We start from the raw sequence: 25,935 nt of genomic DNA, 5'->3' as shown, positions 1-25,935 counted from the left end.
GCTAGATGACTGTCAGATGGCCTGGATGGGGGTAGGGGAGATAAATGTCTGGCCCATTGGATCAAAAAACTTCCCCAACCCAGTTTCTCTTCCTTCCTTTCTGGCAGTGGAAAGGTAGGATAGAACTGAAAATTATATAACCTTGTCTCCTGCAAATTCCTGCAACCATCACTGCTGTCGCATGTAGTAGGGTCCATGCATGCTTCCCTCCCAGTAAGGTGCTGCAGTTTCCCCAGTAGACCCAGTCTTCATCATATTTGTTCCTTTTATTTCTCACATATTTATAAACCTGGAGAAATTTGTCCCAAGGCAACACACGTGCACAATTGCACTACTGTCATATTTCTCTTTAATAGAGTTAGTGTGTACACCAAGCAAGACACAGGTTTTCACACTCTGCCTATCTATCCTGAGGGAGCCTAGTTAATCTGGCATGACCCCAATGTATGCAAAGGACCCCCCCCCCCCAAAAAAAGGTAAATGAGATGTGGGACACATAGTGAAAGAGGGCAGTTTGTAAGCAATATGAATCACAATTGTAGAAAAGACAACTGGGGTGTCTTCTTGTACAGAAAGAGCCAAGGAGCATCAGTCCACATAATTAAATTAATTTGCATGATACTGGACACTTATTTTAAAATCCAGATTGCTCCAGACATGTGGCAAATAAGTGGTCTGACTCTATTGTCCCAAGGGATGGGCAAATCTGTAAACTTTAGTTTCTCTTGGTTTCTCATTTTTCCAACCTTGATTTCAGTTCTCCACATTTTCACATGTTTAAAACGTTTTTAAGTCCTCATGGAAAAAACAGTGTTTTAGTCTGAACTTCTCCTAATGTATACACATTTCTTTGCAGTTTTGTCTAATATACACATTTCCCAAAGTAAATTTCCCCAATGCAGTGCATTTTTGTATGCAATTTTCAAAGATACATTCCATTTTACGCACACTTTACCCTCATATTCTGCATTTCTGTACATATTATTGGCCTGGAGAACTACATTGCAAAATTCAGAGAAGTGCAGATTTCAATGGATGGCTGTGTTTCAGGTCTCATATTGTTTCTGAAAGTGTGGATTAGGCAGATTCACCTTTAAATGCAAAGTGAATTAAATTTATCCACCATCCCTAATTGTCACCACCACAAATTAGGACTTCATGCTCTATTCTAAGTATGTGTGGTGGTGCTCAAAATTGCAACTTGTGTTCATGGGAAATTGTTCAGATGACCAATTCGCTACATGCACAACAAACATTGTGCTCGAATACCTACTTTTTCCTCTTGTGCAAGAAGTTGCTCAAGAACTGAAATCATAATTAAGGTAGCCCGTGGGTGATGTCGTTTTTGGAATTTCTTTTACAAAAATTTGACGTCTGGGAAAAGGTCACATCAGTTGCTTACTGTCTTACTCCTAATTTCCAAACCCCATCAAACAAATAAACTTGTCATCTGGCCTGCAGGATGAATTCGTTTTGAGTGATCATTACCCAGCAGGGCTTCCTGCTGTTGTGGAATTGAATGGACAGAATGATTGTAAATCACAAAGCTGGCCAAAATTGTTCTATTCAAAGATGCTGACAGTAAAAAAGGAGGGCGGGGGGGGGATGTTGAAATAAACCTCTTTTCTTAGTTTTGCTCCATGGTGAGTTGTGTCTCTCAATGTCCTACTTACTTGTGCACTCAAAATAAATATTTCAGTTTGTCTCAAGCTGCAGAAGCAGTAGCACAAATCGACCAAAAGCTTCATCTTTTCATCTGGGGAGGAAAAAACCCTTCTTGGCTTCTCCTTTATTTTGGCACCTTCAGAAATGTTTGTGGGTGCAATTCAAAGTACACTTATCAGGAGTGAGCCCCACTGAACACAGTGGGACTTACTTCTGAGTAAGCATGCACAGGATTGGCTGAAAGTGGCTGTTCAGTTGGACTCTTTTATTTATTTATAATAGTTTAATGTTTCATCCTCCAGCAAAACTTCCCAGACAAAAAAATAAAAACCAACAGCAATCAAATAAATTAAGCAACAGAATGACAGCCCTAATGCAGCAGGGCCTCATGTTTCAAGCTGGGGCTGAGGATAGATCCCAGGTCTGAAAACCACCGTAGCGAAATGCTAGCTTTTGAACATGGGAAGCCCTAGCCCATATTCCCATCTGAGCTTTCTGCATGATCTTTGGGAAGTTAGAATTTTTCCAGCCAGAAAAAGCTGGAAAACTACTTACACCTGCAAATAAGACTTCAGAAGGGCTCGTTGTGATCGTTATCGAGCAGTTTCAACAAGCTTCTTTGAAGGTGCCGTGTGAGCGGTAAACAACTGATTGATGCTGACAGCATGCTTTCACAGGGGCTCGCTGCAGCTGCCAATCAGCCTATAGTGCAACCAATACCAGGGGGACTCACTGGCAGCATCGATCAGTTGCTTGTTCTTTCTCCATCTTCTGCCCAGCTGCTGAACCATTTTCTTTCTTCATGCAGGGGGATTCCAGGCAAGAAGTGCGGCACCATTATCCTGTCAGCTGAGGAACTGGGTAACTGCCGAGTAAGTAATTCTCTGCTCTTTGGGCTTCTGGTCAGGCCTCTGCTCCTGGGGGAGCAAGGGAAGCTCCTGTCTGCTGGTGTCTTGCGTTCAAAAGGCCACGGGATCACCATATATAACAAGGTGTTTTCTTCTCTAAGTCCTTACCATACTTCATGGCTTGTGAAGATCAGCTGTATAATAATGCAGAGTATTGTGAGAGAGGCTGAGACACAGACAAAGTAAATACCCTGACAAATATCCCATGCAACTGTTCATCTCATTTGAGTGCTCCTACAATGCATGCTGGCTCGTACATTTGCAGCGTTGGCACACAAAATCTCTCACCCTTGTAGATGGTGTGCTGGCATGCTAATTCTGCCTTGTATCCATCAACCCATGGGCTGGCAGGGCGTCATGAGGAATGCACCCCAAAGAAAACTGTACCTGGGGCGACATCCCCCCACCCCAGCCCTGCCCATGTTACGCCTCTGAGAACACTGAAATGAGGTGTTGGACACATGGTACATGTATGTGCTGTAGAGCCTTGGTGGAACAATGTGTTGTGCAATTGGACAAACTGTTCAGTAAGTTCTCAGCAGAGACCAGAATAGTTGTAATGTGGAAATAGAAAATGTGCAGCTCTAGAGAGTCATAAGGTTGCAATGAGAGATTCCACTCCCTTCAGTTCTTTATCGCTTGTGGGGGCGGGGGGAGACTACCATGTAAGCTCACTGTCTGCTGCAGTTTCTGGACAAACACTCCTCTCAACAGCTCTCAGAGCAAGAACCGAGATTACAGCCAACGTCAGTGGCTAAAGTGTAGCCACAGCTGGAAGTTAAGAGTTCAGATTGTGTACTAAAGGACAAACAAGGGCAGCAACTAAGAACTAATAAGCGTGTGGAAAGATTTGCTGTGCAGAGAAATGCATCTGATGCCTTAACCATTAGGGATGCAGTATCTGGGTAGAGGTAGGTGGGTGTCAGAACACAAATGAATATCTGCATAGCATTGTATGGATGGAGTGTTTGTCTGTGTCTGCGTGGCATTCGTATGCTGCCTAATAATACGAAGTTGCCTGGCAGTTTACAATGAATAAGTAAAAAAACCCATTGAAATACAAAGTAAAAATAAACCATTAAAGCCGGAACCTACAGAAATGCAACAAAGCAAAATTTGTCAGAGTCAATACACACCCACCCAACATTATTGGGTGATCTCCAGCCAGTCGCACATTCTCTCAGTCTGATCTACCTCAAAGGGTTGCTTTGAGGATAAAAGAGAGAAACCCATGTGCAATAATATTCAGAATTCGTCAAAGGAAGAGCAAGATAAAAATGTAATGAATCAATGGCTGATCACATACGGTACTCATTGGGCTTCCAGCACAGATCTGAATCTCTGCCCCCCAATCACATTCCAAAGCAGAAAGCTGTTCAAAACTGGGTTGACTTGCCATACAGACCTGCTAAAATGTTTTCCTCCTTTCTTAAGGGTCATTTCCCCAGCCAGCTCCATCAGAGGAAATGGCCACAGAAAATTCTCTGGGTTATCTGTCCTGAAGAGGTTAATGAAGTAAAATCAGGTTTCTTCCAGAGGAAAATCTTACCACATTTGGATTGAGGTTCTTTCTAGCATTCTCAGTCACAAATTTATTTTGTGAAGGGGAGTCAAGAGGAGAATGGGCAAGCATGGCGAGTGGCAAGCCTATGGCTGGTTAAACCCAACTGTCAGGTACACAAGAGACAGGCGTCAGAATCTGTCCACTGGCTTGCTGCTGGTGTTGAACAGAACAAAACAGCACAGTTGGTGTATAACTTTTAGGAGAAAGACAGGACTGCCTAGAGACTAAACATCAGCAAAGACAGATTCTTTCATTCCCTTTCTCTCCCACATACAGAAATGAACACAAACAGTATCACTACATTTTTGTCACCTTTTCTCGCCCACACAGCTGACGTCTGCAAGAGGGAAGGAAATCCTATTTTTTCTCCTACACAGACGATTACAATATTTTTTTAACCCCCCTCTTCACACACCTATGTTGAACTTGCACAGCTAAAAAAAGACATGCAAACCAACTCTTTCTCACATGTTCATTTGTGGATTTGTCTTTCGGTAGGCAGACTTGTGCAGATGGATGCACCACACCAAATACTTAGATTCAAACAACACAAAATGCTTCACACTTTTTGCTCATAAACATACAGCGCACAGACCCTTCCAGCTCACGAGACTTGCACTGTCAGGTTAATGCAGGCTGTTTGTGACACTGATGTCCGTTCAGAATTTCACGAATGTGCTTGAATGCATCCAAAGCAGCATACCATCTGTTGTGCCATAAAGAGAATTTAATACTCATTTCGATCTGAAAGAACCGAGACAGAACCAATTAGCTCTGCATGAGCCATTTTGCAGCCTGCGCTAGAATCTGGTTTAACTTTTCCCTCTGTGCTGAGGATAGTATGGGAATGCATCATATGGGATTAACTGTGCTTCCACTCAGTGACATTGTTCCTTGGCAGTTCCTGCACCATCACCCCAAGGAATTCAACTTGCTTGCATTCCCCCCTGATTTTCCAAGAGCCTTGTCTTAACCCACCCAGCACTTTCCTGCCTCCCTCCCTATCTTATCCTGAATGCTGATAATGGGAAGCCATACTGATAAGAGAAAATCATACCTGCACACTCCCTCCAGTGTGGTGTAGTGGTTAAGAGCGGTAGACTCGTTATCTGGGGAACCGGGTTCGCGTCTCCACTCCTCCACATGCAGCTGCTGGGTGACCTTGGGCTAGTCACACTTCTCTGAAGTCTCTCAGCCCCACTCACCTCACAGAGTGTTTGTTGTGGGGGAGGAAGGGAAAGGAGAATGTTAGCCGCTTTGAGACTCCTTCGGGTAGTGAAAAGCGGGCTATCAAATCCATACTCTTCTTCTTCTTCTCTTTCTATGGATTGGGGAGTGCAGCAACAGATCTACTGCCTGAGCACATCCCAGTTCTCCAAACAATTACTATTTCAACATACTGTAAATGATCAATGGCCAATTTCTTAACCCCAGCTGAGAGAACAATTAGACCTTCCCTAGCTAAGCTACTATTAGAGAGTCACACCTCTGAGCCATGAGATCATTGCCCCTCCTTCCTGGAAGTTATGGATGTATGGATCGGCCATCACATTTTGAGTGGTGCCTGCCAAGGCAGAAGGAATGTACTTGCATGCTGTTTTTTCCTAGACAACCCAGCTTTTGCTCTCTGCTCCAAAAGCAGCATGTAGGACACCATGTATTATCTGGTGGACACCCCATGGGAAGTGATAACATGCCCCAAGACCTCTGCACTGTTCCATTTTGACTTTGTCCCCAGATCAGGAGCCGCTTGCTTGATTCTTATGTGCTGTTTGTGGCTTGATCAGGGAGCAGTGCTGCCAAGGATTAAAACTGTGCAAAGGAGCAGGTGACCTCTGGCTGAGCATCCTGCATCACCTGAGAGCCTTTTGAGCATCTTCTGCTCTAGACCATCTACCATGGTCATCAAGGATAGTTTGCTGCTGACCATCTCAGGAGGCATCTTCTAGGACTGTGGTGAAGATGCTCTCCCCTGAACCAGTAAAGCCATTGGACCATTGTTGGGAAATTGTTGAGATCAGGGGTTGCTTAAAACATTGTTCCACTTCCTACTCTTATCAGCACAATGCATCATCTGGTGGGTTTCCTTATCCCCTGCTTTGCTGCTACAAGCACTAGTGATGTTGGTCCTGTGGGAATGTTCAGGGAGGCAGAAGAGGATATATTGTTTAACAATATCCTTCCTAACTTGCTCTAGCAAGTTCTATTACTTAGCAGAGTTTTACTTTCCCCTTTTAAATGCACAGCGGGTAGCTGGTTGAAAGCTTGTTTAAGCTTCTCAATATAGATTCCTGGTAATTTCTCTTATATCTCCCTCTTAAAAGAATAGCCACGGTACAATCTTGTAATGTATATAAATTAAGTTTACTCACACATTCAGTTCACAGGTGGATCCCTGAAGGCAGACTTAGTTACAGAGTATATACATGTGGAATCTATCCCATATGGGAATAGTCCCTTTGTCCTCTGTTGGCCAACAGAGCATCTCTAGCTAAAAAGCTGCTGGCCCTATGACGAGAGGAAGTGAGAGAGAGGGAGTGTGCAGCATGCACTTTCCTTTTGTGTTACCTGGGCAGGTAAGGCCATACCCACCTCTAGTCACATGCAAGAGGAAGTATGTCTCAGTCAGGACGAAACAGGAAGTTTTCTACTGACAGGACCAAACATTCCCCTGCAAGTTCACTCTAGGAAAACAAGGAATGTTGTACTTGACTGCTATCTATGTATCACATCCCACAGGTCCTAGCTTAGAAAGCAATGCTTTCCAAACCCCCTTTAGGAAGCACGAGAATGTGCACATTGAGTGGGGACAAGGCAGCCATTTAATTCATGGAAGAGTTGGCCTGTCTCTCTACCCTGGATTTTTGCTGCCTTTGAGCTCTGCAGACTTTATTTGTGATTTGCATCTCTTGAATGCTTTTCAGTTTGTTTATTAACAAACCATGATGCCAAGACGGATCAATGGGAACAAGAGGAGGAGGGGGGGCACACATAACAAGGCAAAAGTGGCACACCTGGGACACAGTTACGACATCCCAACTGCCCTCAATCTGCTCCACTCTTGAAGATGTGCTCCTCCTATTCGCTCCCCTACAATGGTATCCTTTGAAAGATTAAATGCTTACACCACTCACACGGTGAGTCACTCATTTCCAACTGAAGAGGGGCAGAGGCTCACAGCCTGTAGCATCATTAGCTGAGAGTTTGGCAGGTGAATGGAAGAAGAATTGTGCACTGGGTTGAATTCACAAACAACATGTAAGGTTGGATACTCTGGCTCCCTCTCATACCTGCCTACTACCCAGAAAGTGTAGTGCAGCACACAGGATATCCGGGCCAAAAGACAACAAATACACAATTAGCAATTGCACGGATGGTGTCTTACAGGCAAATTGCAGGTACAGGAAGCCCAGTCTGATCTTGAGATGTGTGCAAATTAGGCAGTATATAAATATTTTCAGAAACAAACAAATAGTTTATAGATATGTTTTGTGTTTCCCATTCCAAGGATGTGGCCACAATGCAGTTCTGTGCCAACAAGCTGGACAAGAAAGATTTCTTTGGAAAATCCGACCCATTCATGGTATTCTACAGGAGTAATGAGGATGGGACGTAAGTAGATGTGCTTTTGCTTTGGGGGCAGGATGATTATTCAGATTGTAACAGAGCTTGCTTAGGTAGCCTGTAGCTAAACGTTGTCCCAAGCACTCCACACACACACACACACCCCAAGAAGCATAAAACATTTCCCTTGATAATGAGTTTTTTCAAAATGTATTGGGCACCATGTGGTGCAGCTGCCCTTCTTTTTCTAACAATAGAAGTATTATAAACCCATCCTCCAGCTCCAAACAAGGGGCTCAGCTTAGAAATTAGGTAACAACAGCTGAACAACTATGGAAAACTTAAGATGGAAAACAGAGTATATGGACGCACACATACCAATTGCAGACACAGAAAAACTGGATCTAAACAACCTAGTGTTTGCAGTGCAATGTTCCCTCAGGCAAGGTGGGGAAACACTTTTAAGCATTCTCATGTTTATGAATGTTATGCACTGAGTGTTATGGACTATTCTGGGAGAAATTAATCCATCTTTACGCAGCCCGTTTTGCAATGTTAGCAGTCCTCAAAAATTGACTGACACCTTTTCTGATGTGACTTCCTTACACTTACACTTACGGAAGGTCACTAATAAATTGTTCTCTCAAAATAATTTCAAATCAGTGAGGTAAGGATGTTCTTTGGCTGAGATTTTAAACCTGCTTCTTGATATGGGACAAAAGAGAATCAAGCTGCCTGCATGTAATGATTCTCAAGGCCATTTTTAAAAAATCCTTATGAATACTGCTTGGGTTGTATGCAGAGCCAGTTAGAGATTAAATTATATGCTTAATTTAAAACAGATACAGATAGCTGTTAATAAGCCTAGAAGAGGCATTGGTAGTCTACGGATGACCAACATTGTCCTCCTCTTGACAGTTCTAAATAAAAGGGATGCTTAATCCAGCCAGTGTGGTGTAGTGGTTAAGAGCGGTAGATTTGTAATCTGGGGAACCAGGTTTGTGTCTCCGCTCCTCCACATGCAGCTGCTGGGTGACCTTGGACTAGTCACACTTCTTTGAAGTCTCTCAGCCTCACTCACCTCACAGAGTGTTTGTTGTGGGGGAGGAAGGGAAAGGAGAATGTTAGCCGCTTTGAGACTCCTTCGGGTAGTGATAAAGCGGGGTATCAAATCCAAACTCTTCTTCTTCTAATCATAGTTGAATCATAGTTGGACTAGAGAACATGGCATCTCCATCAGATAGCAGGGCTAGGATTAGAGTTGAACTGGCAACAGTTTCTGCCCCAACATGTGTTAATCAAAATCAGCTCTGCTTCTGTTTTGCTGCAGTTTGGTTTCTGCCAAATTCTACCTTATACATTTCATGTCCCCTATTTAAGATAGGTTACCTAACTTACGTAACATACATAACTGTTTACAAACTTACATTCACATTTCATTGTAAAGGAAACATCAAAACGCTGTGGGGGAAAAGAGGGGAAAAGTAATTACATATTAGTTAAATGGGGTTAGAATAGAACTATGCATGGTCTCCTTCCCATGCCCATCTTTCAGCAAGATGTTTATATGGGTTTTAAAGGCCTAAACTGGGGGGTCGCCAGTTTGATTCAGAGTCTAATGCCCTGCAGATTGGAGTCACTGCATGAATTGGCGAGGGCTACTGGAAACCTCAACAGGGGAGGCTGCAGTTGTGTTCAGGTCCTGCATCTAGTTGGCTGGTATGAGAATACAAACTCAAAGCTTGACTAGATGGGCCCCTGGTTCTTCTTATGTCATTACGTATCATCTGCAGACTTAATAAATAACAATGATGTCAGTGAACACTTGACAGATTTCCATTCCTGACCACACACGAGAAGGACGATCACAGCAGCTTCTGCTTCCTTTCCCATTTTCATTGGCGTTCTCCACCCTCCCAAGATAGGGGAGACTCTGCTGAGGATTTCAGACAGCTACTACCAGCTGATCTCAGTATAAGGCCATTTCATTCATTCAGTTGCCAAGGAAGCACAAGTTTGTTTTTTAAACCTGGGGTTGATGGAAGTTGTATGTCCAAAACTATCTGGAGAGCTACAGGTTCCCAACCCCTGGCCTCAAAATTTTGATCTGCTGGCACTGAAGAAGAAGAAGAAGAGTTTGGATTTGAAGGCCTATGATTATGCCCTTTGGTTGTATGCAGTTCTGTTTAGACTCATCCAAAAGACCATTTTCATTGAGGAAGATCCAGACACCTTTTACCAAGATGGTGCCTTGTTAGAGAGTTGTTACATTTTTAAAAGCAAGTAATCCATTTTGGTCATGGTCCAGCCTTGTGTTAGTCTGCCACTGTCCATGACTGCCTCACATTAGGGGAGCATTGTTCTTATTTATTTTTCCCTGTCTACCCTAACTCAACTGGTCTTATTTGTATCCTGCCAGATTTACCATCTGCCACAAAACCGAAGTGGTGAAGAACACTTTGAACCCTGTATGGCAGTCCTTTGCTATCCCGGTGCGGGCCCTGTGCAACGGAGACTATGACAGGTAAAGACCCCATGGAATAAGATGCCGCTTTGACAACTGTGTATGTTGCTTCATTAGAGGAAAGGATCGGGAGGTCTTACAGGAAAGCAACACTGTTGTTGTTGTTCAGTCGTTCAGTGAACAACAACAACAGTGAACAACAACAACAACAACAACAACAACAACAACAACAACAACAACACTGAGGGAGGTTCAGTTGAATTGAAAATGGCCCCCTTTTGCCTCTGCAAACAATCCATTTCACCTCTTCCTATTGTATTAGCAACTGCACTGATTCTATGACTTCACAGGGATCACAACCCCTTTGAGGATTAAGGCTTTTGGGGCCAGACCTTGAGAGCCTCCTGCAACTTTCAGAGCTGTATAGGGAGATCTGGTAATATGCATTAACTGTGCTACCACCACCAGTACTCAGTCAATTCATTCACTACCCACATGCTGCAGTGAGTGGGATTGCGTCCATTAGGACCGGAAGGGCAGAGTGCAGGGATTCCAAATAGTAGGTGGAGCCAAAGCCGAGGAGAGGCAAAGCCAGCTAATTCTAGTTTCCTTCCTGTTTGCCTCCCTGCCAAGTTCTATAAGGGCAACACTAAGACCTAGGAGGAAGGAGCTGGCAGGTTGTTGGGGGGGCAGTGCCCCACTTGCCCGAATGGCCTGGCCTTCACTGTGGGTGAAAGAAGGGAAGATGAGTGGACCATTGGAGCAGTGGAGTAGGAGATACCCCTGCTTCATATTGACCCTTTCCTGATATATCACTAAACTATTTTTTAGCATTATATGCACACATGAGGAACAGGTCAGACTTGCTTATGTCCAAACTCTGGTTAGTTTAAATGATGGTATGTTCAATATCCAAGGTCAGCTATGGCTTATGATTTCTGTAACCCAAATGGCTATGCACTGTATATTGTAGAAATTGCCACATCCAGTAACAAAGCAATGCAAGTGTTTTCTCTTCCCTGGGGACTTAAAAGAATCTAAAAACCTGGGGCTCTGATCTATTCCAAATTAGATGGCTCAGGTTCTGTCAACATAACTGAAAAGGCAAAAGTGGAGGTGGTGTGAAGAGAGAGGACTCCCTAGAGAAGGCTGCTTGGAACAGAGATGTACTTAATGGGTGATTGATGGATGGAAATGAACTAAAAGGCCTGGGAAGGGTGTGATTGAAGATGTCCTGCAGATGGATTATCTGTTTCATTTGCAAAAGCAGCTAGCATTCCTATGCCTAAAACTACAGAAAAGGTCAGGAGCAATTCAGGAGAGATAGTCTTGCTGGGAGGGGATTGACAGTCATGTTAATCAGCGTAATAAGAGAGCCTTGTACATAGGAATGCCAATTACAGGAAGAATGATTGGGCCCATTACCCAGTGCAATATATTCTTCACTCAGCTTGCAGTTGTCATAAAACACAATAGAATTCACTCTCAGCATCCGTGTGTTTACACTTGCAAGCTTGAGAGCTGGGCTTTAATTGCAGCTCTTACCACCATGAAACCTACAACATTTACCATTGATTAGAAGCTTAGCCCTGATGTACATTTACAAAGATGTTTTCTATGCCAGTGGTTCCTGGTGATAAAACCCAGCTATATACTGTGCAAAGTGTACACCAAATGAACAAAACATCTTCCCCACCCCCCTTCATTGTGGAGGGATATCATTTCTTGGCAGAAAAAAAATGTGACTGAGAGTACAATCCTAATACATCTACTCAGAAGTAAGCTTCATGGGGCTGTCTCCCAGGTAAGCAAGTGTAGAATTGCAGCCTAAGACACTATATTAGGACCTATTCATTCATTCATTCATTCATTCTTTCATTCTGTTTCATGATAAAGAGTTCTGTGTAACTTGCAATCTTAAATCAGTAAGATATAGTACCTCATACCTATTTTGCTCAGTCATTCTCCAGAAATGGGCTGACAGCTCACTGCATTTTCCTAAATGATTCGCTTTCATATCCTTTAATGCAGTTCCCTTTAACTTTTTTGCTTTGCTTTGCTTTGCTCAGACTTCAGAGATTTAAAAGCACATGAATCAAATAAAATTCCTCCTGAAACGAAGTAAATAAAGAGAAGAATCTATAAGAATATTGACTCCCACAAGGCATATTTTCTTGGGTGTAAAAGTGACCTAGTTGGCTGCAACTTCTTGGCTTCATACCATCATATGGCTATCTTGCTAAAATGGAAGGAAAACCACAATGCATTGTTTTCCAAAGGACTCCAGGTTGCACTCCGAAGTATCTATCAAAAAATATAGCTGAGAACACTCTATCACTTGCGTTGATAATCTGTCAGTGCATTATTATAACCATTTAGGCATGCGAAGGGTTTTGCTATGGTTATCTTATTAATCCTCACAAACAACCATGTCACTGGAGCTCCATTTCACAAGGGGGGGGGGAGGAATGGTAAAGAGGGTTCATGAATCCAAGCCCATAATAGCCCTCTAGTTCTTGCAGCTGTTCAGAGCAGTCTTATGTATGTTTGCTCAGAACTAAATACCATTGAGTTCAGTGGGGCTTGCTTTCTAGTGAGTATGAAATTATTCCACACATATTTCCAAATATAAGTGCTCTGGGTTGCCTTTTTCTTAGCCTTGCCCATTCTACAAGGATGCAGTGTGCTCAACTGTGACTTTTAATTTTGCCCAAACTAGCATTCACGACAAATTACTACAACCCAACGAGGTGGCAGACATTTCCTTCAGGGTATTCTGCTCTGACACATTCTGTTCTTATAGAAAGTGACTACTGGCCTAATAAGACCTGGGATGCACTCAAGTTTTTGGATGCTAGCCACATATCTAATGACATACTGTAGTTCTATTTATGTGAATGGGTTTTCAAGTGCTTTTTGGTTCCCTCCATCCCCATCTTCATAAATTCTCAAGTTTGATGGTTGCTGATTTGGGAGTGGTTGCTGATATGGGAGTGATTTGAATCCAGTGATACTGTTAATTTTATTTTATTTACAGATTTACTTTTTCATTTCCAAATAGCTAAGTACATCCAGATTGATATACGTAGCTACGCAATATTGCTGGTTATGCAAGCAACATGAAACTTGAGTGCTGCAATTACTGCTTAGAAATTCTGGCTATGATCAGGATTACATCAAGCAGTTTGAAGGCAATGGAATGTTTGGTGCAATCCTGTATGTTTCTATTCAATAGAAAGCCTCAGTGAATTCCATGGAGCTTACTCCCAAGTAGGTGTGTATGCAGCCATAACCAGTGGCGTAGCAAGGTGGGGGTGATGGGGGGCGGGGCGCCCCAGGTTCCAGGGGAGGAGGGGTGACACTTGGTGCACCCCCCGCCCCGCCCAAGCCAAGGCCCGCTGGCGGGCCCCGAGCAAGCTGTGGAGCGAGGTAGCCTTGCCCGCAGCCTGCTCACAAACCTGCTCGGCGGCCTGCAAGCAAGCCATGGAGCGAGGCTGCTCCACCCCGTGGCCCATCCGGGGTCTGCCCGCCAGCGCCACTATGGTGTGGTGTGACACGCATGCGCCATGCACTGTACACAGCAGCATATGTGCGCGTGGCACACATGACACATGCGTTGCTGCACATGACGCGCGGTATGCATGGCGCATGTGTGGCTGCGCACAACGCACAGTGTATGCGTTGCTGCATATGGCGCACGGCGCGTGCGTCTTGCGTGGTACACTGCTATGCTGCACATGCACGCCGCCAGGCCCCCGGGTTTGCCACCCCAGGTGACTAAGCGGCTTCCTCTGCCACTGGCCATAGCATTGCACTGTTTAAGGTTCCTGCCATTGCTAGATTGTGCCCACTGTGCTTCATTTTACAGTTATTTGAATTAGCCACACATCCGCACTGAGAGGTCCATGTCTTTTTATTTGCCAATAGAATGGATTTTCTAAGTGCCTGTTACAAGGATAATATTAGAGGAATGATTTCCATTGGGACCTGCATATAATTCCGTTGGCTGTACACATTCCATTTGCCCAGAAATCAGATGTTCAGTTGTGGATGAGAGCAGCCTTTGCCAACCTGGAGACTTTCATATGTTTTACCCTACAACTCCCATCGGCCCCAGAGTAGCCTAAAACATCTGGAGGAGCCCAGGTTGGCAAAGGCTTGGCTATAGTGCTGGATTTGCACATACAGAAGCCAGGTTCAGTACACTAATGAAACAAAGTGAATAAGCTTGGGAAAATAGTGGGTCAGTCTGATGGTACTGTTGAACTGACAGACTCATAATTGCTTCTCAGTGGTTGAGCGTCCTTTCTGGAGCCTTTCAACTCTACCCATTTTTATTTTTTTAGCTTCTCCAGAAGAAACCTGAGGTGATAATACATACATACATACAGCATACAAATTGGACAGTAGTTCTCATTTCTCTCCCTTGTCTTCCTTCTTGAAGAGAACTATATTGAATGGAAGAGAAAATGTCTTGTTGTGTCAATGATACTACTATGGTAGAATCATTGGAGACCCAGTCATAGGCAGATCCAAGAAAAAGGACTTTTGCATGTATAGAAACCTTGCCATTAAGTTTTTCAGGGTGAGGGTTTTCCACCCATATGCTGGGTCTGCAATGATGCTACTATAATGTTTGCCGAATATTTTATGAAGGCAATTCCTGGCAGTGCCCAAGATCCATCTTACTCTGCTTAGAGTACACATGGGAGCCCTATATATTGGCATGAAGGCCTGCCATCAGCTTTAATTATTGTCACCATCCCTCTAATACAAATCCCTCTAGATGTTTATGTCTGTGTCTCTTGGAGCCAGTCAGAATTCATCACGGCTTGCTAATTTATGTCAGGGGCTGCATTGGTGGGGGTCAGAACTTTGTTCAAAAATGCTATTCTGGTGAAGGTTCTATACTAGAAGAGACTAATAAACAATTAGATCTGGCAATGCCCTAGAACAGGTTACAATCCTCCTCTTGGGAACCACATTTAGACTTGGCGCATCAATCAGAATAGCAACCAGACAGGTTGAGATGTATTCAGTTCTTGACCTTGCAGTACTAGGGCCTCAGTTTGGAGATTATCGAAGGAAGGGTCAAAATGATTCTGGCCTTTTGCTTCTCTCTCCTCTAGCCAAGAGTGCTCTTCTCACAGCAACACAGATGGTTGAATTCTTGCTTTAAAAAATAATAATTACAAACCCTGTGAGTTATTTGACCCTCCGAGCAGACAGGCAAAGGGCTGGATATGATTCTTTAGGGTTGTTTCTCAGTGTTTCTTCCCCCACCCTTCACACTCCCCCACTTAACAGTATTTGTTTCGTTTTCTAATTTATTCTAAATTATTTTAATTTTGCTATCACTTTCCTCCTCTAGAGGTGGCTTAATTTATGTGAAATATGATTCTGGCTGCCACTGCATTTTACCTGGGTAAAATGAAAAGGCTAAACCTATCTGTGACAGGGAACTGGGGATGGAGAGAGGTGCAGTTCACATACTCTTCCAGATTTGAGCTTCTCTGAATTTTGTGTTGCAGCTTTCCAACCAAACATTTTTGCATTCCATTTTTGTTGATATCTTTACACACCCTTCACCACACTGGCTGGTTATAGCAATTTACAAAACACAGAATTACAGTCAGTTTAAAGCAAACAGACGAAGAAGAAGAGGAGGAGGAGGAGGAGGAGTTTGGATTTGATACCCCGCTTTATCACTACCCGAAGGAGTCTCAAAGCGGTCAACATTCTCCTTTCCCTTCCTCCCCCACAACAAACACTCTGTGAGGTGAGTGGGGCTGAGAGACTTCAAAGAAGTGTGACTAGCCCAAGGTCACCCAGCAGCTGCATGTGGAGGAGCGGAGACGCGAACCCGGTTCACCAGATTACGAGTCTACCGCTCTTAACCACTACACCACGCATAAAGAGATGGAGATAAAATATTAGGGGGAAGTGTGCATTGAAATACATATATTCATATAAACGACATGCAAAAATACATTATATTAAGGGAAATTACTTGCAAAAATGCATGTGCATTAGGACAAGCAGCATACTGGCAGTTTCCAAGATATGACATTCCACCTCCAACTTTCCATCCCTGCCCCACAACAGTCAGGAGCAGCTCAGTCTTCATCGAACTGTCTTCCCTCACTTTTCTTTGGGGTTTCTTCCACTAAATTGGATTATACTTCTGCAAGTATGCAAGTGACTTTCTATACAAACACCCGCCCTGTAAGTAGCCAGGATTTGCAGCCAACACCTGCTGTCATTTCCAACCACCAGATGAGGAAAAGGTTAATATTTGAAAGCACACTTTCAATCAGGAAACAGAATGAGGAGAAGATTGCATTTGTTGTCTCGATCGGTGACTAGCTTGGTCCCAGTGTCATATGTTTCCATGGCAACTAAAGCTAAAAATATACCACCTAAAAATGAGGGGTGGGGGGTGGGGAAGGCCCACGCAGCAGTCGAAACAAACTAATTAAAGATCCAATGCAGGAATTACAAGGATAAGAGGGTGGGAGTCATTTTAATAATTTGTTTGGATTTGTTCAGAAGCAGATGAACAAGTTAAAGATTGCAGAAAATACTGTTTGCTTGAGACGCAACGCTGCAATTTCCACCAACCAGAATGGAACAAAGCCCTATAAGACCATCATGTTTTCCCACCGTATAATTCGAAGAGTATGCATCTAATTTTTTTTTTTTTTTTAAAATATAACTTTATTGATTAAAAGAGAACACACATTACATCTTATACATTTCCATAGTACCATACAATATCGTTGATCTCATCCCAGTGCAATTTTTTTTTTTAATAATCAGGCTTTTGCAGGACACAGTTCCTGTCAGGTGGAGAAGAGCCTTCAACAAGGTATAATTGTGTGTATAGGGAGGGATGTCTAGCAGTGATCCTTGGTGTGAGAATAGGGGTGTTAATAAATACACCCGAGTGTCGCTCTTTGGAAATGTGAAATATTTAGAGGGTATTAAACTGATAAGACAATATAAGCTCATGGGTTTGCCACATTAAAAAATAGTGTATGCATCTGTTCTGAGAAATTTGTGAAATTCTAAATTCTGAGAGACTGAAAGGAATTCATTTGTAGAAGGGAATAGCAAATGCACACAGGGACCCAAGAAATAGAATTTGTGTCTTGATGTTACCAACTAGCAAGCTTTAAATTGAGTATCTGCCTGTTTTTTAGGGCTTAAACTGCCATTTTCCGTTCTGGATACTATAAACATTAACTGTCCAAGTAGCGATACACATCAGAGCGACGGAATGCGATGGAGTGAATGCGATGGAGTGAACTCTGTCCCAGCTCCTGCCAACCCAGCATTTTGAAAGCAGCCAGTGCAAGTAGATAAATAGGTACCGTTGTGGGAGGAAGGTAAATGGCATTTCCGTGTGCTCTGATTTCCATCATGGTGCTTTCAAAATGCTATTGCGCCAGAAGCGGCTCAGTCATGCTGGCCACATGACCCGGAAAGCTCTCTGTGGACAAACGCCGGCTCCCTCAGTCTGAAACCGAGATGAGCGTCGCAACCCCATAGTCGCCTTTGATTGGACTTAACCTTCCAGGGGTCCTTTACCTTTACCTTTTAGATCAGAGCAGCACTTCTCAACCCAAGAAGAAGTTATCAGTTTGAAGTTTGAACTGTTATAATGCCTCTTGCTTGACTGGGTTGGGGATAAGATGGTAGGAGTTCTTTGACTGTGGAACAGGAGGTTGTGGACTCTCCTTCCTTGGAGAGTTTAAAGCAGAGGTTGGATGGCCACCTGTCATGGATGCTTTAGTTGAGATTCCTGCAGGGGGTTAAACTAGATGACCTTTGAGGTCCCTCCCAGCTCTACGATTCTATGATTCTATGATTCAATGGACATATATAGGTGTTTGTGGAAAGCTCTACGTGGATGGAATGTAGCCTGTTGTACAAAAGTTCCCCACCTCTGATATATTTATTATTGAAAAGATTTCTATATTGTCCTTCAGCAGAGCATTGGAGTGATTTGAGATAGGAATGTAGCAGACCACTGGCTGCCTTGATTGCTTTCTGCACTCTGCTCCCAGCTCACCAAGAGATAACAGCATCTCTCGTTTGCTGCCATCCTTAAGTTCATGAATATTTTTGTGAAGATTCTTTCAACTTTTTAGAAAACTTTAGAAAAGTTTTTCACAAAAGATGTTATGAATATAACAGAAAGGAAGAAGAGAAAAGCAAACTAGTAATAGTTTAATAATAATAATATTTATTTGTATCCCGCCAAGGCCGGGCTCAGAGCAGCTAACATCATAAAAGAAATGTTGACAGCTGACATTAACACAAAAAGAATATTTTATCAATTCTGATTTAAACATGTAGGGAGTCCAGGTAGGTATCTAAACAAAACTGGTGGTTGTAAGCCATATGATCAAACACAGAAAAGGGAGTGAGGTCTTCAAACCACTTTGTGAAAGATGGTGGATGTGTCCTCCCAACCTTGCAGTCTCTTAGCCAGCATAAGGATTTGTAGAACTCACATTCATTGGCTATCCATTAGTCCCCACACAACAGGAATCCGACGTTCTTTCATCTTCATGAGTATGTTTCATTGTTATTTGCTGTCTACCCCTTTTCATGGCCTTTTAGGAATGCTTATCTATTCGTTGATGAAAGTCTAGCTTTGCTGCATATTTTACCACTCATTCATTTTCTGTAACTTGCTGGCTAGTGCAACCGTTCGGCTTGCAGACTGGCAAGCTTCAAGAGGGAGTGAAAATATTTAGGAAGCAATTCCAAAAGTCACTGGGGGACGTGGCACATTCTCTGCAAATGAACTCCAACTGGAGTTGAAAGAGTGATCTGACTTCTCCGCTCTCACCAATGCCCGTGAGACTTCACCTGTCACCTGTCAACATGCATGGAGCCACGGGTGAATTAATCACTGTCACTCTTCTAACAGGAGTTTAAGAAGCTGGCTAGCCAAGGGCATTTCTTGACAACAACCCAGTGGCTGGGGACCTAGCATAGGAAGGGGGACAGTAGGAGGAAAGTGATTATGGCCGGCATCTCCACTGCCTTCTTCGGAGTAATGAGAACAGCTGGTGTCGTTGTAAGCAAAATAGTCTTTAGACGCTGGGTTTGCAAACTTGGCCACAGTGGGTCCATCTGTGAACCAAAGATGAAATTGTTTCCCGGTGCAACTGAACAAAGCCTAGAGAGCTCATCTGGCAGCATCCAATCAAATTTCTTCATTATTCAAAGACAAAGCAAAGCGAGTTTATTTGCTTATTTATCAGAATCTTTTAAATCCCAACATTTCACTTATCAAAGTATGGCTCCAGGGGTGGTGTGTCCCCTTTTCGCCTCTTGAGGTGAGATGGGAAGTGCCACCCTGCTCTGCCGGGCCACTGGCATGGACAGCACCACTGGCATCGGCATGGGTTTCTGGTGAGATCTCACAAGTTCTCACTGAAATCTCACGAGATCTGTCAGCCTCCATGAGAACCCGTGAGATTTCAGCCAGATCCTGCAAGATGTCACCAGAAATTGGCATCAATGCAGTTGTCACACTCTGCCAGTGATGAAGGCAGAGGGGAGAGGACCTGCAGGGGCACCACTAAGGATTGCTAGGAATTGTAACTCTGTGAGAGACAAACTACAGTGCCCAGAATTCCTTGAGGGAAAGAATGTGCTCTGAGTGTGCTTTGGAGATATATGTATACACAGCCCATCAGCTTAAACACATGCTCATTTAACTATAGTATATGAATGTACAGAAACCTCATTCCCAAATGGCTCAGAAGTGCCACTGCAGGACCCACACAGGAAACTCCCTGCCATAGAAAGAATGCAGTGCAGTTTTAATATCACCAAAATCCCACTGGGGCTCATTTCCCCCAGGTTTTCTGCGAAGGATAACTTTTATCTCTCGTGTACAGCTTGACATTTTTCTTGCCAATGATTTCCACAGAGAGAAAGAATCTGAAGTGATAGCAATAGGGATGGCAGCTTGCTTTGGGAATGACCATTAATGTCATCTTTTCCAGAACTATAAAGGTGGAAGTATATGACTGGGACCGAGATGGCAGGTAAGTGGCATTTATAGCTCCTTTGTTTAAAAAGGTGGGGGGTTTTTTAAGCCTTTATGGCTAGGAGGAGCTGGACTGAAACCAAAGTTAGGAGAGAAGAAATTTGGCAGTGTTGTGTATTGCAGGTCTGTGAAATGCTTTCAGGTTCTTTGAGGATCCCCAGGAAACAAAACAAAACAATTTATACAAAATATGACCCCTCTCCCATTAATCAACACATTTAGTAAAAAGGAATTTGGCTTATGCAGTTGGCTGCATTGTACTGACAGAGTACATTCCCCCATCATGTAAACAACAACAACAACAACAACATTTTTTATCCCAGGGCCACATGTGTAAGATTCACAATGGAAGGTGGGTGTGGCAGAGATGAGAAGGGGATCTTGTCACTTATTTGCTGGGATCATTATTATTATTCGGTTAAAAAAAGAGGCCTATCAAGTAAAGGAGGTGTTGGAATGGGAGAACCGTTGTTCTACAGTGTTGTTCATAGCAATTTCTTTCCTACTCTACAGCCACGACTTCATTGGGGAGTTTACGACCAGCTACCGTGAATTGGCACGAGGACAAAGCCAATTTAATGTCTATGAGGTGAGTGACTTCTTCAGCTGTCCCCAAAACATCAGGGCAGAAGGCTTCTTGGCACTGACCCAAGAGAGCTTTTTGAGAAAAGGGGTCTCTTCCAGGCACTCAGAGCATATTGGGGCACAACCCACTATGCTGTTCTCCTAAGAAAGTCCCATTGAGATTAATGGAAGCTGTGCAAAAGCAGCTCCCATTCACTTCACTTGGGCCTTCTCAGTTGAACTCCCCAAAGGATTGTGTCCTTTAACTTTATTAGCGCTACAGGCTCAGTAGCAATTTTGTGCCCCCAGTGTTGTGTGTGTTAACTCGAGATTGGTGGTGTGTTTGTGTTAACTATAACTGTGGTCATGAATTTCAACATGCTATTGTACTTAAGCCTTCCTACTGAACTTGGCACTTAATGAAGGGTTTAGACCAGCTTTCACCCAACCGGTGCCATGCTGGCAGGGCTGATGTGAGTTGTATGCCAAAACATCTGGATGGCACCAGGTTGGCGAAGGCTAATTTAGATGCTATTGTGAATGATTCCTTGACCCTAGGGATCATATAACAGATAGTGGGCTGTATTTGGCATATCTTAAGGTAGTACCTGTAGCCATGGCAACTGAGATGCTCACATCCCATCCTGCTACTACTGTATCAATAAAATGATAGCTTTGAGTGAGTCCATCTGTCTGGATAGCCATTGAGACAGGAGAAAAACTGTTTGGGATGGAGTTTGAAGGATAGTCAGAGCTTCTGGGGTGTGTGCCGGGCAGACACCAGAAAGGGACCCAGATTCTAAAATTTCATTTGTAAAAAGTATCTAACTCCTTTGGAGCAAAAGTTATGAAACAAAATGTGCAGGCACCATTTAAAGCAATTACTTTGTGAGATATGAGCTTGTTCCCACCTTAGTGTGTTTAGCCAAAAAGTGCCCAGGTAACTCATTAGGTAACAACTGCTAGGTAGAAATTTGGAGTCATACGAGCCCAAGGGAAAATCCAAAATGGCTTCAAAATGGCCCAAGGAAGTTCCTTCTTCAGACAACAGAGAAAGGACTTCCTGGTTCATTTTGAAATGACTAAGTGCTTATTTTGAAGCTGTTTTCCCTTCTTCTCTGGTAAAGAAGTGATTGTTGAAATAAGAAAATAATAGAGAAATCCAGAATTTGAGAATAGTTGCAAATGGGCAACAGCATATCCACCCCAAAGCAAAAGGAAGCAGCAAAGACAAGAGCTTATTGCTCTTCCTAACCGAGGATTAATTTCATGCAAACTATTTTGTTTTTTGACTATGTAAGCATTAAATCAATCACATATCTATATTGCAAGAGGGCTGGGTATTGTGGCAGAGAAAGTGTGGGTTACATCACCCCTGCAAAGTAGCCCAGTGTTGCTGTAGTAATATTACAGGGGGCAGAGTGTGAGAGAGTAGTAGTGTAGGGCAACCCTACAATGCAGTCCACCATCTAGTCTTCTGGTATGTGCGTTTTTAGGGAAATGCAGTTGGCGCAGCGGTGATTAGCTGCTTTCTTACCCATGATGGTGGGGTACTTTGGGGTGGGTTGTTGTTGCTGGTATAAAACTAAAATGGGTATATTCATGACAGAGACTCATATCCTTTTTGCTCAAGAAAAGAAAAAGAGTTGGTTGACCTGTGCTGATAATGTTGCTGTAGTTATTCTGAGCTATAAATAATAAATAACCGCAACACATGCTCTTAGAATACAAAGCTTTCTTTTTAACAGTTTTATATTGAATTTATCCAAGCATGGGCATCTGGTTGCTGTAAACCTTAAATATCTTTACACACACATTGCCATCTGAAATACCTTTCCTGGTCTTGCTCTGAATATTGTATTGCCAGCCTAAGGTCATTTGATGAAAGACCTATACCAGTAACATAACTGGTTTGCAACTCACAATGCTTCTTTGCATGGTTTAGGAATGGCATTGGAGGGAGAGCAGGGTTCTTCTGTCATTAGCAGCTGTGTGGCAGGCAGAAATTCCACAAGTTAAGCTTTTTCTAGTGTGGAAATACATTCACATGTAAGAATTTTGTTTGTCAGACATCGTCTTACTTGCATGTTGCACAAAGTGTTGCAAATACTTGTGTTCTCTTTTGCAAGTGGGACAGAGGACCCAATCCACATACAGTGTACATATTGCAGATATTAGTATTGCACAGCTTGAAGCAATAAGATGAATAAAAACTGACTCCTCTTGGAATAAATATTGTCCAGACCCAAAATATAGTTTCAAACCTTTACTAACACAACTTTTTTCAAACAGATTTAAAGTAATAAATGATGTATCCAAATAGTTGCATAATATCATGTACTTGTCCAAGCACAAGTTCAGCTTCTTACAAATACTGAATACATTTACAATCGGAGCTGACAAACAGAGTTCTTTCTCTCCCACAGAGCCCATTAGCCTGGAGGCTGTTTTCTCTCCAGAAGAGACTCATTTGCACACCTTTGTCTTCTGTGGCTTGAGAGAAAAGACAACTCACACACCCAAAATAGGGATTTGCAACTGAATAACCCCTGAGGGGACCCAGGTGGCGCTGTGGGTTAAACCACAGAGCCTAGGGCTTGCTGATCATAAGGTCGGCGGTTCGAATCCCTGCCACGGGGTGAGCTCCCGTTGCTCGGTCCCAGCTCCTGCCCACCTAGCAGTTCGAAAGCACGTCAAAGTGCAAGTAGATAAATAGGGACCGCTCCAGCGGGAAGGTAAACGGCGTTTCCATGCGCTGCCCTGGTTCGCCAGAAGCAGCTTAGTCATGCTGGCCACATGACCTGGAAGCTGTCTGCGGACAAACGCCGGCTCCCTCGGCCTATAGAGCGAGATGAGCACCGCAACCCCAGAGTCGGACACGACTGGACCTGATGGTCAGGGGTCCCTTTACCTTTACCTAACCCTCCCATGTGATCTTAAGTTAAACACCATGTGAGTGAGCCAGCAGAGATACATCAACAGTTAATTATCAACCTGTTTGGGTACCCAGAGAGCTCTTCCTAGCTTCGGTGGAATTTTCCATTCCCCTTTAGCAATACACATTCAGACTCATTTTCCATTTCAATATACAATTAAGCAATTATACTTAACAGTACTGGGCCCAGAAAATCTGATTAAGATGTATCCACTGAATGACTGGATCTCAGCCTACTGAGAATTAATACATCACTGGTTTTTAGTAGCTTATTATACAAGTTAAACAAATTAAATATGATCATTTGCTGACTAATGTCCATTGAAGGTAGAGTTTTGGGAAAAGATAGCTGTGCAAGGAATTTTTTTAAGTATGTTGATCAGCATGGTGTAGTGGTTAAGAGCGGTGGACACTTAATCTGGTGAACGGGTTCGCTTCCCCGCTCCTCCTCCCCGCTCCTCCACATGCAGCTGCTGGGTGACCTTGGGCTAGTCACACTTCTCTGAAGTCTCTCAGCCTCACTCACCTCACAGAGTGTTTGTTGTGGCGGAGGAAGAGAAAGGATTGTTAGCCGCTTTGAGACTCCTTAAGGGGAATGAAAGGTGGGGTATCAAGTCCAAACTCCTCTTCTTCCTTCCTCTCTTCCTCCTCCTCCTCCTCTTCTTCTCTACTGTACACACAGAAAAAGGCCAATTTTGCACACCTAAATTAACCCTTTCTTTCTACATCAGCTCTAAAATAAATTAGAAAGGGAGCAGGTACTACATTGCTGTAGCGGTTGAATTTCAACAGAAGGAATCAGGTGGGTCTCTTTTTTTAAGTGACTTACAATTGCCACTTAGCTAAATAAAATGACCCAGTGGGGTTGGACTTGGGAGGCAAATATTTTCCCTCCCCCCATTTTTCTGCAATGTTGATCTTGTGTTTAAATCATATAAACAAAAATTCTGCAAGCAACTTGTACTTCTGTAGGGTATGGCAAAAGGGGAAGTTGTAATATGTTATTGTGCTGCTCATTGCAACCTCTCAAATGAGAGTCGTGTCTGAAGACTAGGAGATAAGCTTTAGTTTCAATAGATTCAGCACAATAGATTCAAGTATATAGTTAATACTTCAAGTTAATACCATATAAATAGAAAAAGGTTCAAGAAATTATTTCCTGTATTACTCTTATATCAAAGGGCACACGTGCAAAGAATAGGAAAAGGAGGAGCATCTTGCCAACTCTTTCACAAAGATTTTGAGTTTTGCTGGATGCTTTGTGAAACAATCTTTTTAAAGCCTTTCTCTTTGCCCCCCCCATTCTTTTTTTGGCTGAGATTATTTTTAACTGAACATTTGTATGCAGCCTCTTGCTTTCCTTTATTCCTCTGCAGTTACAGATTTCCGTTACGGAATGCATATTATTTAATGGAGCTTGGAAACAGAAGTTTGGGTATAGATTGCTCAAGTTGTTCTTATTAGAGTATATAACATCCTTTGTAAAAATAAAAAGGCGTTTCCATTAAAAAACAATATACTCTAAACAACACTATTAGGAATGTGCCCTTTTACTTGCAAACAGTAAAAATGAGTCTGTTTTATTTTTGACACCATCAATCGTCAATACAGTAAATAACTTATTGCACTAGCCTTCTAGAGAAAGCTGGTCTGCGATAACCTATACTATAGTGATAGTGCTTTGTTCTCTCTCTTCCTTTTCCTTTCTTTTTGAGCAGGGGCGTTCTTAGCCCCTTGGCTGCCGGGGGCGGGAAGCCAAGAGGCACCCCTGGGGGCGGGGCATTGTGGTGCGTGCGTGATGACGTCATGACGCACGCGACGCCCCCCCCCCCGGGGGTGCCGGGCGGCGGATTCGGGAGTCTTTGCGGGCTGCAAAGACTCCAGAATCCGCCGCCCGGGCTCCCTTGGCAGAGCGCAAGTCGGGGCAGGGAGAGGGACGGCCCCTCTCCATGCCCCGGCTCCGCAAGCCAGCCAGCAGCGGAGCTCGGCAAAGAGGATGGGGGCGAGACGGAGCGCGCGGGGGTTGCGCGAGGCTGGCTCAGTTTTGTGTGCGCGCACGCGGTTGGGGGGGTTGTGTGGGTGGGCTACGTGTCCTTCACCAAGCGCGCCAAACCTGAGGGAGAGCGAGAGACGCTGAGAGAGAGCGCGCCGGAGTCTGAGGGGACGGTTTTCCCAGCCTGGCGGCGCTTGGCCATGCCT

At 43.5% G+C, this 25,935-nt stretch overlaps 1 protein-coding gene across 1 annotated transcript in view; it reads left to right on the top strand.

Annotated features, from left to right (window-relative positions):
* Nucleotides 1–25,935, top strand: part of LOC117048537 (copine-5) — a 130,127-nt gene that overhangs the window by 67,584 nt on the left and 36,608 nt on the right. The window contains exons 8-12 of the mRNA XM_033152491.1: nt 2,474–2,537; nt 7,646–7,749; nt 10,121–10,225; nt 20,194–20,235; nt 20,751–20,826. Coding sequence (XP_033008382.1) covers nt 2,474–2,537; nt 7,646–7,749; nt 10,121–10,225; nt 20,194–20,235; nt 20,751–20,826 — 391 coding nt within the window. The remainder of the gene's footprint in view (nt 1–2,473; nt 2,538–7,645; nt 7,750–10,120; nt 10,226–20,193; nt 20,236–20,750; nt 20,827–25,935) is intronic.

Source organism: Lacerta agilis, chromosome 6 (genome assembly GCF_009819535.1).
Source record: "Lacerta agilis isolate rLacAgi1 chromosome 6, rLacAgi1.pri, whole genome shotgun sequence".
Taxonomy (NCBI): Eukaryota; Metazoa; Chordata; class Lepidosauria; order Squamata; family Lacertidae; genus Lacerta; species Lacerta agilis.
The sequence above is the reverse complement of the archived record's forward strand: the minus strand, read 5'-3'. Positions and strand labels throughout refer to the sequence as shown.